Source organism: Neomonachus schauinslandi, chromosome 3 (genome assembly GCF_002201575.2).
Source record: "Neomonachus schauinslandi chromosome 3, ASM220157v2, whole genome shotgun sequence".
NCBI classification, from domain to species: domain Eukaryota; kingdom Metazoa; phylum Chordata; class Mammalia; order Carnivora; family Phocidae; genus Neomonachus; species Neomonachus schauinslandi.
Genome location: NC_058405.1, coordinates 160,721,905 through 160,737,809, shown reverse-complemented (window position 1 = coordinate 160,737,809; position 15,905 = coordinate 160,721,905). Strand labels below are relative to the sequence as shown.

General features: G+C 36.9%; 1 protein-coding gene across 1 annotated transcript in view; it reads right to left on the bottom strand.

Moving 5' to 3' along the window:
- Window positions 1–15,862, bottom strand: part of CARF (calcium responsive transcription factor) — a 61,413-nt gene extending 45,551 nt beyond the window's left edge. Inside the window, 2 exon segments of the mRNA XM_044913383.1 lie at window positions 264–381; window positions 15,833–15,862. Of these exon segments, the coding sequence (XP_044769318.1) occupies window positions 264–341 (78 nt within the window). The 5' untranslated portion in view covers window positions 342–381; window positions 15,833–15,862.
- Between the last annotated feature and the right edge of the window lie 43 nt (window positions 15,863–15,905).

Sequence of the window (15,905 nt, the reverse complement as noted above, 5' to 3'; positions counted from 1 at the left end):
ATGTTAAAAAGTTATTAAATGGGGGTGCCTGGGTGGCTCAGTTGGTTAAGCGTCTGCCTTTGGCTCAGGTCATGATCCCAGGGTCCTAGGATTGAGCCCCACATTGGTCTCCCTGCTCAGCAGGGAGCTTATTTCTCCCTCTCCTTCTGCCTGCCACTCCCCCTGCTTATGCTCTTTCTCTGTCAAATAATTAAATAAAATCTTAAAAAAAAAAAAAAAAGTTGTTAAATGGAATGGAAAAAAGTTCCCAGTTGAATTCCTACCTCAAATACCTGAGAATCTGTTTTTGATTCTTCAGAATCATTATGGTTGACTCTTAGTGAATCATTAGATTGTTCCATGCTGGTATATTCAATTCCATTTTCTTCTATTATTTAATAGCTGAAAAAAAATTTAAGTATCTGATTAAAGCACTTAACATTTTTATGGAATGTTTGTCTTAAACAAATCTCACATTTCTCCTACTGTGTTACCCAATACAATTCAGGTTAAATCATTTCCATTCTACAGATTAAGAAAATAAACATTTTTTTAAAATGACTTGCCAAGGCACCAGAATACATTCAAAGCAAAAAAGAGACTACCATTATGTAGTTCCCTCATCCTACCCTTAATTACACTCCTGTACTGGTTAATTAAGATTGTTGTTATGGGACAGGTACTTTTCACCCTTTCAAATACTTCTAAAATTCTTATTTTACAAAGATTTAATGCAAATAAAGGTTCTTAATTTTATGAGTTGGGCATGCACTATTGTAGCATTAGATAATTTAAGAAAAGATATTTTGGTGTAGACAGAAATTATATACACATAGCTCTTATCATAATACACATCATACCACTAATACTGGGTTGACAAACTTTGAAAATGAAGAAATATGTATTCCAAAAAGTTTGAGCCACTTAGGCCTAGTGAAGTGATTAGCTTTGGTGGTAATTTTGTCTTTACACACACATGTGCATGCACACACACACGCACGCACACTGCCCCCTGGGGATATTTGGCAATGTCTGGAAATATTTTTGGTTGTCAGAACTGAGAGGGAAGTGCTACTAGAATCTAATGGGGAGAAGCTGGGGGTGCTGCTAAGTATTTTGGAATGCTCACAGCAGCCCCCAAAACAAAGATGTCAGTGGTACTGAGGTTCAGAAACCCTGGCCTAATATATTATAGTGAATACTGGATTCTGCATTATCTGAAAGGAATGATGATTTAAGTCTCAAAATTGGAGTAAAGTCAAAACAAAACTGTTGAAGAATACCACTGAAAAATTTATAATATAAACTTCATAGAACCCACACATTTTATTTTTCATAAGACAGCATAATTGTTTTTTAAAAATCCTGAAAATTTTATCTTTAAATTAACATGTATTAAATTGAACTTCCTTTTTTTGTTTTTGCTGTATAGTTCTATGGATTTTAACACATGTAACCACATCACAGTCAGGATATACAATAATGAAATCATCCTATGCCCTAAATTTATACCTTGTACTCAGTTGGTATATATATTTGAACACACTGGGGGTACCTGGGTGGCTCAGTCAGTTAAGCAGCTGCCTTCAGCTCAGGTCATGATCCCAGGGTCCTGGGATTGAGCCCCGCACTGGGCTCCCTGCTCAGCGGAGAGCCTGCTTCTCCCTCTCCTTCTGCCTGCCTCTCTGCCTACTTGTACTCTCTCTCTATGTCTCTGTCAAATAAATAAATAAATGAAATCTTTAAAAAAAAAAAAAGAACACACTGAAAACTTATTTTTCTGTGATAGCATCCACACATACATTTGTAAAATTAACCATTTCAGAAAATCTACAAGGTTTGCCACTTCATATCTCCAAAATATTATAAATACTTCTACTCAAATATAAATTATAATAAGTTAAAATCAATCTTATTTTTAATATATAATTTTAAAATATCTTAAAATTGCTTCTAAGATTTTAAATTACCACTTGTATTCTAATTTAATTTACATATAAAACTTAGGAATAATGTTTTATATATGGTTTAAAAAATAAAAAGAAAGTTCCACTAATGGAAATATGGCAGATTAGATAATATAGAAGGCTCTCTTGCTAGAAAACAAAACAAAACAAAAAAACCCAGAAAGTTTATCTAAAACAAAATATTTTGTGACTGGGAGCTGCTACAGGAAGTAACAAAAATCAAAGGCCATTCCCTGCCCTCCATATCTCCTACCCACCACAAAAGAAAAGCAAAAGATGTGAGCCAAAACCCAAGTGATAAGCACAAGCAAAGAGGAAAATTTCTGCAAGAGCATTACTAATACACAAATTTTATGGTTGGGAAACCACGGCTTGGATAAGCAGCTCTCAGGGGAGGGGAACTTAAAGTTCCCAAGACTAGGAACCTGAAAGATCCTGAGACAATAGTTTAGTAAGAAAAAATGGAGCTATTATTTGAAGGAACACAAACCCAGTTAAGGCATTAGTTACCTTACATGTAAGATTAAATATAAGCTTATAATCAGAGTGTCAAAAACACAAGGAAATAAACCATCAAAAGAAAGAGCCAGCAAATTTAGACACCTCCTACAGACTTCAATATTGGAACCATCTAACAGTGAATATAAAAATCATTTAAAACTCAAAGAAATAAACATGAATGAACCACAGGAATAAGCAAGCAACAAGACTGAAAAGTTTAATCTGAAAGAAAACCAAACAGAACTTTCAGAAATAAAAACTGTAAGTCAATGGATACATTAAATAAATGCAGAAGAAAGAACTACTAAATTAAAAGTCAGATTTTTAAAAAATTACTCAGAATGCACCATATGAAAAGCAGAAGATAAAAAAAATATGAAGAGACTTAAAACTAGGAAAAATAAAGTACAACATACTTATAATTGGAATCTCAGAAGAAAAGAGAAAATGGATGAGAGACAAGTATTTGAGGAGATAATGGTTAACAATTTTTCAAAAGTGAATCCACAGATAAACTACAAAATATACCAAAATAAATCAAAAGAAATCCATACCCAGTGTAGTAGAACTACAAAATTCTAAAGAGAAAGGAAAATCTAAAAATGTAGCCAGAGAGGTAAGATCACCCATGGGGTACTGACATTAGATATACGGCAGTCTACTCAATAGCAACAATGGCAGAAGTCATGGGAATAAAAAAAAAAGTAATTATCAGTATATGATTACATATGCTCAAGACCATTTTTTTCACAAAACAGGGTGAGAAAAGATACTTTAAGATTTTAAAAAACTCAGAGTTTAGGGGCGCCTGGGTGACTCAGTCGTTAAGCGTCTGCCTTTGGCTCAGGTCATGATCCCAGGGCCCTGGGATCGAGCCCAAATCAGGCTACCTGCTCAGTGGGAAGCCTGCTTCTCCCTCTCCCACTCCCCCGCTTGTGTTTCCTCTCTCACTGTGTCTTTCTCTGTCAAACAAATAAATAAAATCTTTTAAAAAAAGTAAAAATAAATAATAAAAATAAAAAACTCAGAGTTTACAATGAACAGATCCTACATGAAAGAAATTTCTAAATACATAAAATAAAAATGATACCAGAAGGAAGTCCTGAGATGCTAACAAAATGGTAAGCTAGTAAGTTAATAACTCTATGAAAAATCTAAATAAACACTGTCTGTATAAATAACAATAATGCTATTATAATTTTGTGTATGTGTGTTTTAAGAATAGAAATAAAATACTGAAGAACTAAAAATACACATAACTCAGGAGGGGGTAATGACAGATGAACACAGTATATCAAAACTTATGGAATGCAGGGAAAGTGGTGCTCAGAGGGAAATATAGAGCAAAAATGCCTATATTAAAAAAAAAATCTCAAAACAATCACTTGACTTAATTCCTCAAAAACAAATTTAAGAGCCAACTAAACTGAAATCTAGCGGAAGGAAGAAAATAATACAGATTAGAGAAGAGATAAGCAAAATCAGGAATAGAAAAACAAAAGAATTTATGAATCTAAAAGTTGGTTCTTCAAGAAGATTGACAAAATTGACAAACCTTTATCTAGACTGACAATAAAAAAAGAAAGACACAACTAAAATCAGAAATCAAAGTGGGACATGAGTATAAAATATTGCAGAAACTAAAAGGATGATGAGAAAATACTAAGAACAAAGGTACAACTATCTCTATTTGCATATGGTCTTATATATAGAAAATCCTGAATAATTCCCAAAAACACCATCAGAGTTAATAAATTCAACAAAGTTACAGGATATAAGATCAATATGCAAAATTCCATTGTATTTCTATACTAGCAATGAACAAAGCAAAAATGAAATTAAGAAAATGATTCATTTACAATTTTATCAATAGGAATAAAATACTGATGAATAAATTTAAGCAAAGAAGTATAAGACTTGTACATTAAAACTACAAAATACTGCTGAATAAAATTAAAGATCTAAATAAATGGATAAACTGCTCCTGGAATTGGAAGACATGAATATGGTAATACTACCCAAAGCAATGTATAGATTCAATGCAATCCTTATCAAAATCCCAATGCCTTTTTTTTTAGTCATGGAAAAGCCAAACTCATATCGAATTTCAAGGAACCTGAATAGCCAAAACAATCTTGAAAAAGAACAAAGTTGGAGGACTCATTCTTTGCAATTTCAAAACTTACTACAAAGCTACAATACTCAAAAGCTCTATTACAAAGCTGTAATCATCAAGACAGTATGGTACTGGCATAAAAACCGACACATAGATCAATGGAACAGAATAGAGAGCCCAGAAATGGACCCTCAACTCTATGGTCAACTCATCTTCGACAAAGCAGAAAGAATGTCCAATGGAAAAGAGACAGTCTCTTCAACAAATGGTGTTGGGAAAATTGGACAGCCACTTGCAAAAGAATGAAACTGGATCATTTCCTTACATGACACACAAAAATAGACTCAAAATGGTTGAAAGACCTAAATGTGACACAGGAATCCATCAAAATCCTAGAGGAGAACACAGGCAGCAACCTCTTCGACCTCAGCCATAGCAACTTCTTCCTAGAAACATCGCCAAAGGCAAGGGAAGCAAGGGCAAAAATGAACTATTGGGACTTGATCAAGATAAAAAGCTTTTGCAGAGCAAATGAAACAGTCAACAAAACCAAAAGACAACTGACAGAATGGGAGAAGATATCTGCAAATGACATATCAGATAAAGGGCTAGTATCCAAAATCTATAAAGAACTTATCAAACTCAACACCCAAAGAACAACTAATCTAATCAAGAAATGGGCAGAAGACATGAACAGACATTTTTCCAAAGAAGACATCCAAATGGCCAACAGACACATGAAAAAGTGCTCAACATCGCTCGGCATCAGGGAAATCCATATCAAAGCCTCAATGAGATACCACCTCACACCAGTCAGAATGGCTAAAATTAACGTCAGGAAACGACAGATGTTGGCGAGGATGCGGAGAAAGGGGAACCCTCCTACCCTGTTGGTGGGAATGCAAGCTGGTGCAGCCACTCTGGAAAACAGGATAGAGGTTCCTCAAAAAGTTGAAAATAGAGCTACCGTACAACCCAGCAATTGCACTACTGGATATTTATCCCAAAGATACAAATATAGTGATCCGAAGGGGTACGTGCACCCCAATGTTTATAGCAGCAATGTCCACAATAGCCACACTATGGAAAGAGCCAAGATGTCCATCAACAGATGAATGGATAAAGAAGTTGTGGTTTATATATATACAATGGAATATTATGCAGTCATCAAAAAAAAAAATCTTGCCATTTGCAACGATGTGGATGGAACTAGAGGGTATTATGCTAAGTGAAATAAGTCAATCAGAGAAAGACATGTATCATATGATCTCACTGATACCAGGAATTCTTAATCTCAGGAAACAAACTGAGGGTTGCTAGAGCGGTGGGGGGTGGGAGGGATGGGGTGGCTGGGTGATAGACATTGGGCAGGGTATGTGCTATGGTGAGTGCTGTGAGTTGTGTAAGACTGATGAATCACAGACCTGTACCTCTGAAACAAATAAAACATTATATATGTTTAAAAAAAAAAAAAGTAGGAAGGGAAAAATGAAGGGGGGGAATCAGAGGGGGAGATGAACCATGAGAGACCATGGACTCTGAGAAACAAACTGAGGCTTCTAGAGGGGTGGGGGTAGGGGATAACCTGGTGATGGGTATTAAAGAAGGCATGAATCATGGAACACTACATCAAGAACTAATGATGTAATGTATGGTGATTAACAACATAATAATAAAAAATGAATAGATGAAAACACACACACACACACACAAAAAGAAGGCACGTATTGAATGGAGCACTGGCTGTTATAGGCAAGCAATGAATCATGGAACACTACATCAAAAACTAATGATGTAATATATGGTGATTAACATAACATAATAAAATAAAATTAAAACAAACAAAAGATTTATTTATTTGAGAGAGAGAGAGAGACAGTGAGCAGGGGGAGGGGCAGAGGGAGAGAGAATCTCAAGCGAGATTAGGCGCCCCTTGTCAACTGCTTTTCGATAAAGGTGCCAAGGCAATTAAGAAAAAAGGGATAGTCTTTTCAACAAATGGAGCTGAAACAATAGCTATATGCAAAACAGTAAATGACCCTTACCTCAAACCATAAAAAAAAATTAACTTGAAACAGATCACGGCCTGTAAAACTATAAAACTTCTAGAAGAAATCATAGGAGAAAATCTTTGTGACTGTGGGTTTGGCAAAAAATATCTTAAACATGACACAAAAAGCATGAAAATATAAGTCTATAAAATGGACATCATCAAAATTAAAAAGTTTTATTCATTACAGTTTGGGAGAAAATATTTGCAAAACATATTCCTGATACAGGAATTTGTATCCCAGCTCTGTAAAGAACTGTTTCAACTCAATTATAAGACAACAACCAAACAAAAAGTGGGCAAAATATTTGAACAAACACTTTACTAAAGAAGATATGCAGCCAGCTAGAGAAAGGCAAATACCACATGATCTCTTACATGTGGAACTGAGATACAAACTTCCAGTTATAAAATAAGCAAGTCATGTGGTGCCTGGGTGGCTCTATCAGTTAAGTGTCCAACTCTTGGTTTCAGTTCAGGACATGGTCTCAGGGTCTTGAGATTGAGCCCCATGTCAGGTTCTGTGCTCAGTGCAGAGTCTATTTGAGATTCTCTCTCTCCCTCTTCTTCCTTCCCTCTCCCCCCCTCTCTAAAATAATAAATAAATAAATCTTAAAAAAAAAAAAAGATTCTCTCCCCCTGCCCCTCCTCCCTGCTTGCTTGCTCTCTCTCAAAAAAATAGTAAGTCACAAAGATAAAAAGCACAGCACATAGAATATAGTCAATAGTATTGTAATAACTTTTTATGACGACAGATGGCATCTACACTTATCACGGTAAGCATTTCATAATGTTTATAATTGTCAAATCACTATGTTGTACACCTGAAACTGCTATTATATGTGAACTTCAATTTTTAGAAAAAGGCTATTAAGCCACAAAAGACAAGGGAAACCTTAAGTGCGTACTGATAAGTGAAAGAAGTCACTCTGAAAAGGCTACATACTATATAATTTCAAATATACGACATTCTTGAAAAGGCAAAACTATAGACTCAGTAACAAGATCAATAGTTGCCCCAGGTTGAGAGATTTTTATTGTGATGAAACAATTCTTTCTGATACCGTAATGGTGGATACATGACATTTTGATATGGGTTTTGTGAAAATCCATATAATTATACAACACAAATAGTGAACCTTAATGCAAACTATAGACTTTTGTTCACAATAATCTATCAATATTGGTTTATTAATTTTAAGAAATATGCCACACCTGGTTGGCTCAGTCTGTGGAGCATGCAGCTCTTGATCTTAGGGTTGTGAGTTCTAGTCCTGTCCTGGGCATAGAACTTACGAAATAAATAAATATTTAAAAAAAAAAGAAACATACCACACTAATGCAAAATGTTAATAAAGGGAAAACTGTGTGCTAGCAGATAGAGGAAGAAATGTGTGTGGGGGGGAATATGGAAATCTTTGTATTCCCTGTTTGATTCTTTTTTTTTTTTTTTTTTTAAGATTTATTTTAGGGCGCCTGGGTGGCTCAGATGGTTAGGCGTCTGCCTTCAGCTCAGGTCATGATCCTGGAGTCCCGGGATCGAGTCCCGCATCGGGCTCCCTGCTTGTAGGGGAGTCTGCTTCTCCTCCCTCTGACCCTCCTCCCTCTCCTGCTCTCTGTCTCTCATTCTCTCTCTCTCAAATAAATAAAATCTTTAAAAAAAAAAAAAGATTTATTTTAGAGAGAGCGCACGCACAGTGGGAGGGGCAGGAAGAGGGAGAGAGAATCTCAAGCCAACTCCGTGCTGTGTGTGGAGCTGGAGGCAGAGCTTGATTCCACCACCCGAGACCACACCCCAAGCTGAAACCAAGTCGGACACTTAACTGACTGCACCACCTACGTGCCCCTGCTCGATTTTTCTGTAAATCTATTGATTTTTCTGTAAATCTTCCAATGTCCAGAGTAGAAAAATAAAAGAACACTATTCAAAAAGAAAAGTCTTACGAAGTTAGATTCAACTACTGAGGGATGTATTAAAACTGAAATAATTGCTGTCAAGAATACAATTCAATTTTTTTAAAAATATTTTTATTTATTTATTTGAGAGAGAGAATGAGAGGGGGTAGGGTCAGAGGGAGAAGCAGACTTCCTGCCGAGCAGGGAGCCCGATGTGGGACTCGATCCCGAGACTCCAGGATCATGACCTGAGCCGAAGGCAGTTGCTTAACCAACTGAGCCACCCAGGCGTCCCTACAATTCAATTTTTTAAAGTAAATTAATTACACTGAAATGTTCACTGTCTAAACATGATGACATCAAGATTAAGAAATTTTTTTTTTAAGATTTTATTTATTTATTTGAGAGCGAGAGAATGAGAGAGAGCACATGAGAGGGGGGAGGGTCAGAGGGAGAAGCAGACTCCCTGCAAGCAGGGAGCCTGATGCGGGACTCGATCCAGGGACTCCAGGATCATGACCTGAGCCAAAGGCAGCCGCTTAACCAACTGAGCCACCCAGGCACCCCAAGATTAAGAAATATTTTTGAGGGGCACCTGGGTAGGGCAGTTGTTTAAGCCTCCGATTCTTGGTTTTGGCTCAGGTTGCGTTCTCAGCATTGTGAGATCAAGTCCCACGTCCGGCTCCATGCTCAGTGTGAGTCTGCTTAGGACTCTCTCTCCCTCTGCTCCTCCCTGCCCCCCCCCACTCTCCCTCTCTCTCTCTCTAAAATAAATAAATCTCTAAAAATATATATATATATTTTTGAGAGCCCTTTGAGTTTTAAATATAAACACTATTATGACAAAATAGATGAAGATTATGAATTTGTCATAGCTATATAACTTAATATTTATTATACTTAATATTAGCTAGAATTATTAATAATCACTATATTCTGTGATACAGAACCTATTACCACCATTTTACAGAAAAGGAAACTGAGGCTCATTGCTCAAGGTTATAAGGTTATCAATTATTGAGTACTATGGTAAAGCACTATGCTAAAAGTTTTTTGTTTTTTTTTTTTAAGATTTATTTGTTTATTTGAGAGAGAAAGACAGTGTGAGTGGGGGTTAGGGCAGAGGGAGAGGGACAGAAGCAGACTACCCAGTGAACATGGAGCACAGCACAGGGCTGGATCTCACAACCCTGAGATCGTGATGAAAGCTGAAATCAGGAGTCAGAGGTTTAACCGACTGAGCCCCCCAGGTGCACCTAAAAGTGTTTTATATATGTCATTTTATATAATCCTTTCAACAACCCTGTGATTCAGTTACTTGCTCCAATTTACGTGTAAGGAAATAAGACTCAGGCAATTAAGTAACTTTCTCAAGATTACAAATATACTAAGTGGCTGAGCAAGGTACATGTACTGATCCCAAAGCCTACTCTTCATTATTACAATAGGAACGCTTTCAAAGTAACAGAAAAAAACTCCCTCCTTCCTTCATTAGTCATGGCTTTAATTTTTTTTTTTTTTGATAGGTTAACAAATTATAGATGCTAAAAGAAAATTCTTCGTTCATTTTTGTTCTCCACTTCTCCTGGTTCAAATTAGAGGCAGTCCCTAAAGCACCAAAGCCCTCCTGCAAACAATTTAAACATCTCTGATCTCTTGAAAAAGCTAGAGTTCTAATCTTGCAGGCACTGTAGTCATTGAGAAAACATTCTGCAAATAGATTCAAAAGTGGAGCTTGAGAAGAAGTGAAAAGTGCAAATAGCTTAGGGGAAAGAATTCTAAAATCTTACTCCCAGTTTCCTAATAGCTGCCCTGATCCCATTACAAATTATCCCTACTGGCCTAAATCTTTTTCATTTTATTTACTTTCTCTTACCCTAGCTGAAATTTTCACTGGAGATAATAAGCATTTTCTCCTAAAAAAGAAAAAACTCTGGACAGACTATCAGTCATTAACAAATTTGTGTAAATTTAAATCACTTTCTTCATTTAAGAAGAGTTCAGAATAGCTACCCTGGGATGTTTAATTTGGAGGTGAGAAAGCAAGTACACTTGAAGCTCAGAACACTTAAAAGGGCTTCAGCAGAGGCCTGAGCTATGCTGCAATGAAGAGGACAGGATGGATGCCCCAGGGAATTGTACCAGCAAAGATGATGAGGATGCTGTTTACAGAAAAACACCTACTTCAGGACTTTGTTCAGACTGGGATTTTACCACTCAAAGATAATTTCTTTTTCTGCTGTCTTTTGGGAACTGAAACCTCAAAATTTTCTTTTCAGTATGTACATCTATACTACAGGTTAAAGAAGTTTTTTATGGTTACACTGGGTAAATACTACTTAGTTTCTATATGGAAAAATGGGTTTCGGTATCTATTGACTAACCCATTGTTTAATTGGAAGTTCAAAGTACATTCCTATGTTACAAACATCCTTTAAAAAAAAAATATGAAGCGAAAAGAAAAGCATTACTCCTTCCTCCCTTAATTCCCCCATCAATTTGCATTACGCTTTTCAATCCTGACAAATGCAGGGTGACTTAAAATATCCAATTTTCCCATCTAACCTCAATGTCAGTACATGCTAGAAATTATTATATCTAACATTTTTTTTTAAAAGATTTTATTTTTTTGTCAGAGAAAGAGAGAGATTGAGATAGAGAGAGAGAAAGCACAAACAGGGGGAGTGGCAGGCAGAGGGAGAAGCAGGCTCCCCGCTGAGCAAGGAGCATGATGCGGGACTCAACCCCAGGACCCTCGGATCATGACCTGAGCCGAAGGTAGATGCTTAATGACTGAGCCACCCAGGCGCCCCCTAACTTTCAATTAACTATGTCAAAGTGAAATTTTTAAGAATGAAGATATTAAGTATCTAGGTATTTTCTTCCAACTGGTAAACATAAACAGAACAAAGTACCTATATACAAAGTGTAATCTGATTTTTCATTAATATATAATAGGTAATAGTTAACTTTTATAGAGCTGTTACTTTCAATTAGTTAAAAATAAAAGTATTACCTTCAGGTAGTAGCTCAAATTTCAATTCAGGCCTCAAGCATTCTACCATTCCCAGAAATGCCCTCTCTTGTTCACTTAAGTTCTTCCTTTGGGGGGGGCACTAAATCATGATAGTTGTGGCTTCATTTGCATGAGAGCTATAATTATGTCTTCACAGCAGCATTTTTTCTGTAATGAGAAGGTATTCAATGTATATTTTCTTTTCCTACACATAAAGAAAACTACTAGATTTTGTTATCCAGGTTTTATTATAAAATAGCCATTACCATCCAAGTACAGTAGATCCATCAACTAACTCAGTTGAAGAAAACTAAAGATTAGGACTGACTTTATAGATAACTGCATGTGTCCAGGAGTAGGTGACTTAATCTCTCTGTGTCAGTCTCCTTATCTAAAATTAGGTGTTTGGACTATGGTTTTGTTGCAACTCACATTCTTTAACTACTACTGAAACAAAGACCTCCCCAGTAAATTGCATCTCTCATGAAATATTTACTAACAGGGCATTTTTTTTTGGAACCACAGAAGCTTGAGAACAAAGACTGCCCTCCCTAAACCTGTACACCCTGTAAAAAATCCTGGAACTGGTTTGACAAGGTTAGTTTTTAAGCAAATCATACTGGAATTACATAAAACAGAAAGAAGAACGTATTACATGCATAGACAGCTAATGATTGGAGTTCACAACACACACTAAAGCATTACATTTTGCTGTCAAATTGCTTTCTAGAATATTTCACATCACTTAAAAAAGTGGATTTTACCTTATATCAAAAGCAAAGATTAGGAAGAAACTGTTAAAATAGAAGTTTCATGTTTTATAGGGAAAAAGGGCTTTTTATTGTTTATACATATTTAATGCATGGCAGAAAGGAAAAGACTGACTATTCAGGCTGTATTCACTCATATCTCTGTGGACCATATTTGGGCTACTGCTGTTTTGCTTTTGTTCAATAGCAAATTTTATTTGTTCAAAACTTTACAGGTAATTATCTTAACATCTGATTATTTTGTTGAGTTTCCTCTACAGACTTTTGTGTGGTAAAATGTATCTGTTAAAACCAATTACCTGAGAATAAATCCCCAAACAGGGTAACTGAATGATGAAGCCACTTTTAGTTTAGTCTTAGAGATTCTCCTAATTCTAGGTCCCTTGTTAGTGTCCTAAGATTTAAAGGATCTTGAAATATATTAAATATCAGGGCCAGATATTTTAACTTATTAACATTAAAAAAATGTTGCTCAAAAGTACTTTAGAAAATAAAATTTCTCTCATCTTTTAGGGTAGGTAAATGACACAATATTCCTTTTATGATGTATACAAAATTATTATCAATCAGTGGTGTCAAAAATTAAATCAAGACTCCTAGTTCACAAGTATTTGATAGAACAATTTATTTTTGGGGCGCCTGGGTGGCTCAGTTGTTAAGGGTCTGCCTTCGGCTCAGGTCATGGTCCCGGGGTCCTGGGATCGAGCCCCACATCAGGCTCCCTGCTCAGTGGGGGGCCTGCTTCTCCCTCTCCCACTCCCCCTGCTTGTGTTCCCTCTCTCGCTGTGTCTCTCTCTGTCAAATAAATAAATAAAATCTTAAAAAAAAAAAAAAAAATTTATTTTTTTTAATGATGGGTTTGGAAAGTTATAATGTGTTAAGTCAACATCAAAATTTTAAATGTATGCAAATATATATAAATAATAACTTATTTTAACTTTTCACTGAAAAAAATTTAAGGCTAGTGTTCACACTGTCTCTTTAATCTAAGGTTTGCCCTGTCTATAAGCTTCCCTATAATCTTGGTTTCTATCCATTTCTTACCCTGTAAATACATACCTCATTTTACCTCTTTGCTCTTTGAGAGCTATACAGATTATTTCATTTAATCCTCACATTCACCGAGTTGGATCTTATCTCTGTAGATAAGAAAACCAAAGCTGTCAAGTAACTTACCTAAGATCAGAGAGAGCATTAGAGCTCAGATTCAAAACTAAGCTGGAAAAAAAAAAACCCAAAACAACAGAACTCTGAAGCCCATGCATAGTCTTCAGATCATACCATACCATGCCATTACATGCAGAAAAAAAGAAACCTTTAATAGAAACACGTATCTTCCAAGCTGTGATTTTCCAGATAACAATGTGTCTTCATGAAGACCACAGTAAATGAATCACGTACGAAATCATCAAGAACAAAAAGCTTGAAGTTAATGTTCTAAGAAAAACACTCAAAAGTACTACCCTAAGTACTGCATGGAGAGAACACCAAATATGACACGAGTCACTACTGAAAAAACACCAAAGCCATCATAGTGGGTGTTCAGTTACTCTAGAACACTTACAATTTTCCTTAACTAAAAGAAGGTCTCAAATGAAAAATGTACTTTAGTGAATTCAACATCTCTGCTTTGCAAATTGAAGTTTTATCTTATTAAGTACATATTTAGGTTCTGTATCTTACTGGTCATACTTCTCAATTCAAATTAAGATCAACCTATAGTGATTATCAGGTATTGTATTTTCTTAAATGTCAAATTAATGATCGCTAAAATTTATTAAACTAACCATACCTTTTTTGTTATTTTTAAGATTTTATTTTTAAGTAATCTCCACCCCCCCCCCAATTTTGGTCTTGAATTTACCCAGAGATCAAGAGATGCATGGTCCACTGACTGAGCCAGCCAGGCACCCCTCTAACTATAAATTTTTAAAAGATATTTTAACCAATAATATTTTATCAATAGTAAAAAAATAATCTGAAAAAGAACCTAATTATTTGAAGATTATTTCCAGCTCTATGAATGTTAATTCAGTCAATTTTACTGCTGTAACTAAAAAATCACTTATGATTACAGGAAAATGTTTAAAACTGTTAAATTTCTTTCCACGTCTACCAAATTCAGAAAATATGGATTAAATAGCAAGACTTCAGTTAAGAAAGTGTTTCAAGCTTCAGGTGGTCTAAGGCATACAATTCTCACCATTACAATGAGTCACATGGTTAAATGACCACAGGTTCTATTTGCAAGCCCAGTCCTTCCTTTCCTAGGACTTCAGCAGAGATTTTCTTTTTATTCCTCTAACCATGAAGCTATTCTCTCTTATTTGTTCAGGTTGGCAAAGGTTCTAGCCAAGAGACATCTAAATGATAATGATGGTGATAAATTTAACATTTACTTGTGGCATTTAATTCTCACAGTGACCCAAGTGTGGCACAGAGCGGTTAATAAGTAGTTGAGGCATTCAGGTTCAAGAGCCCGCATTCTAGAAAGGTGAGTGAATTGAAAATTGTCCTACTTTCATTATCATTGCTTTCCAATAAAAGATTATTTTTCCGCTTACAATTGTTTAAATACTTTCCCATAGGCTATGGTTTAAATACCAGGTGCCTACTTAATTGCAGCGCATCTTTAAACAACGTAAAGGAAAGCTTTAGTTGTTTTCACCTGCACACACACCGCTCTGCCCACAAATTCTGCAATCCAGTTTAGCCTGATTCTAAACTGCTGTCTCTTGAAGTCCTCCTCTTGCAGTTTTGGCGAACGACTTAAAATTTGACTTTGAGATCTAGATAGTATCTCTCCATCCATCCTCTCACAGAGAAATAACTAAATTCAATTAGAATAACTCTCCGGACCATTTAGATTAAGGCATAGGCCTTTAGGTAACTTCAAGACCAAAAAAAAAAGTCAAAAATTGCAGGAGAATGTGGGGGAGGACGCCTTTCCCCTTCTAACCAGAAGATATAAATGCGCTCATAAGGTGAAAACAAAACAAAACAAAAAACACAAAATCTGAAAAGCGGGGCTCTTGGCTGCCCGAAGGACCACACACTAGGCGCTCCCGCCCAAGGGGGTCCGGGTCCTTCTCCGCGGCGGTGGCGCGTCCTGAGGCTCAGCAACCCTCCTCCAGACACTTAATCTCCACCTTCTCCAGCCTGCCTTCCCGAGCGCCTCCCCCCACCCCACCCCCCCGCCCCAGCGCGGCCCCGGGAGGGGAATAGTGGGCCTCATCGTGTGGGGCCCCGAAAAGGCGCCGAGGCTGGGCGCGGAAGGCACCACCCGGACCCGACTGCAAGATGGGGGCGGGGACCAGCGGTTGCTCAGGGAGCAGGCTGGTCAGGACGTGACGGGAGGAGGAGGCAGGAGGAAAGAAATGGGGGTTGGGAGGTAGTGTCCCATTCGTGGGCGCCGACAACTCGGTCAAACCCCCAACTCCCCTAGTCCCGCCGCTTCCGAGAGCCCTACAGGGCGAGGAGGGAAGTTCACAAGGTGCCGGAGCAGAGGGGAGAAAATTCAAAACGAGTCTACTCAACCTCGTCTTGGCTCCGAGGCCCTGCCATGGAGACCAGCACAATGCGCAGGCGCATCCTTCTGAGAGCGCGCAGT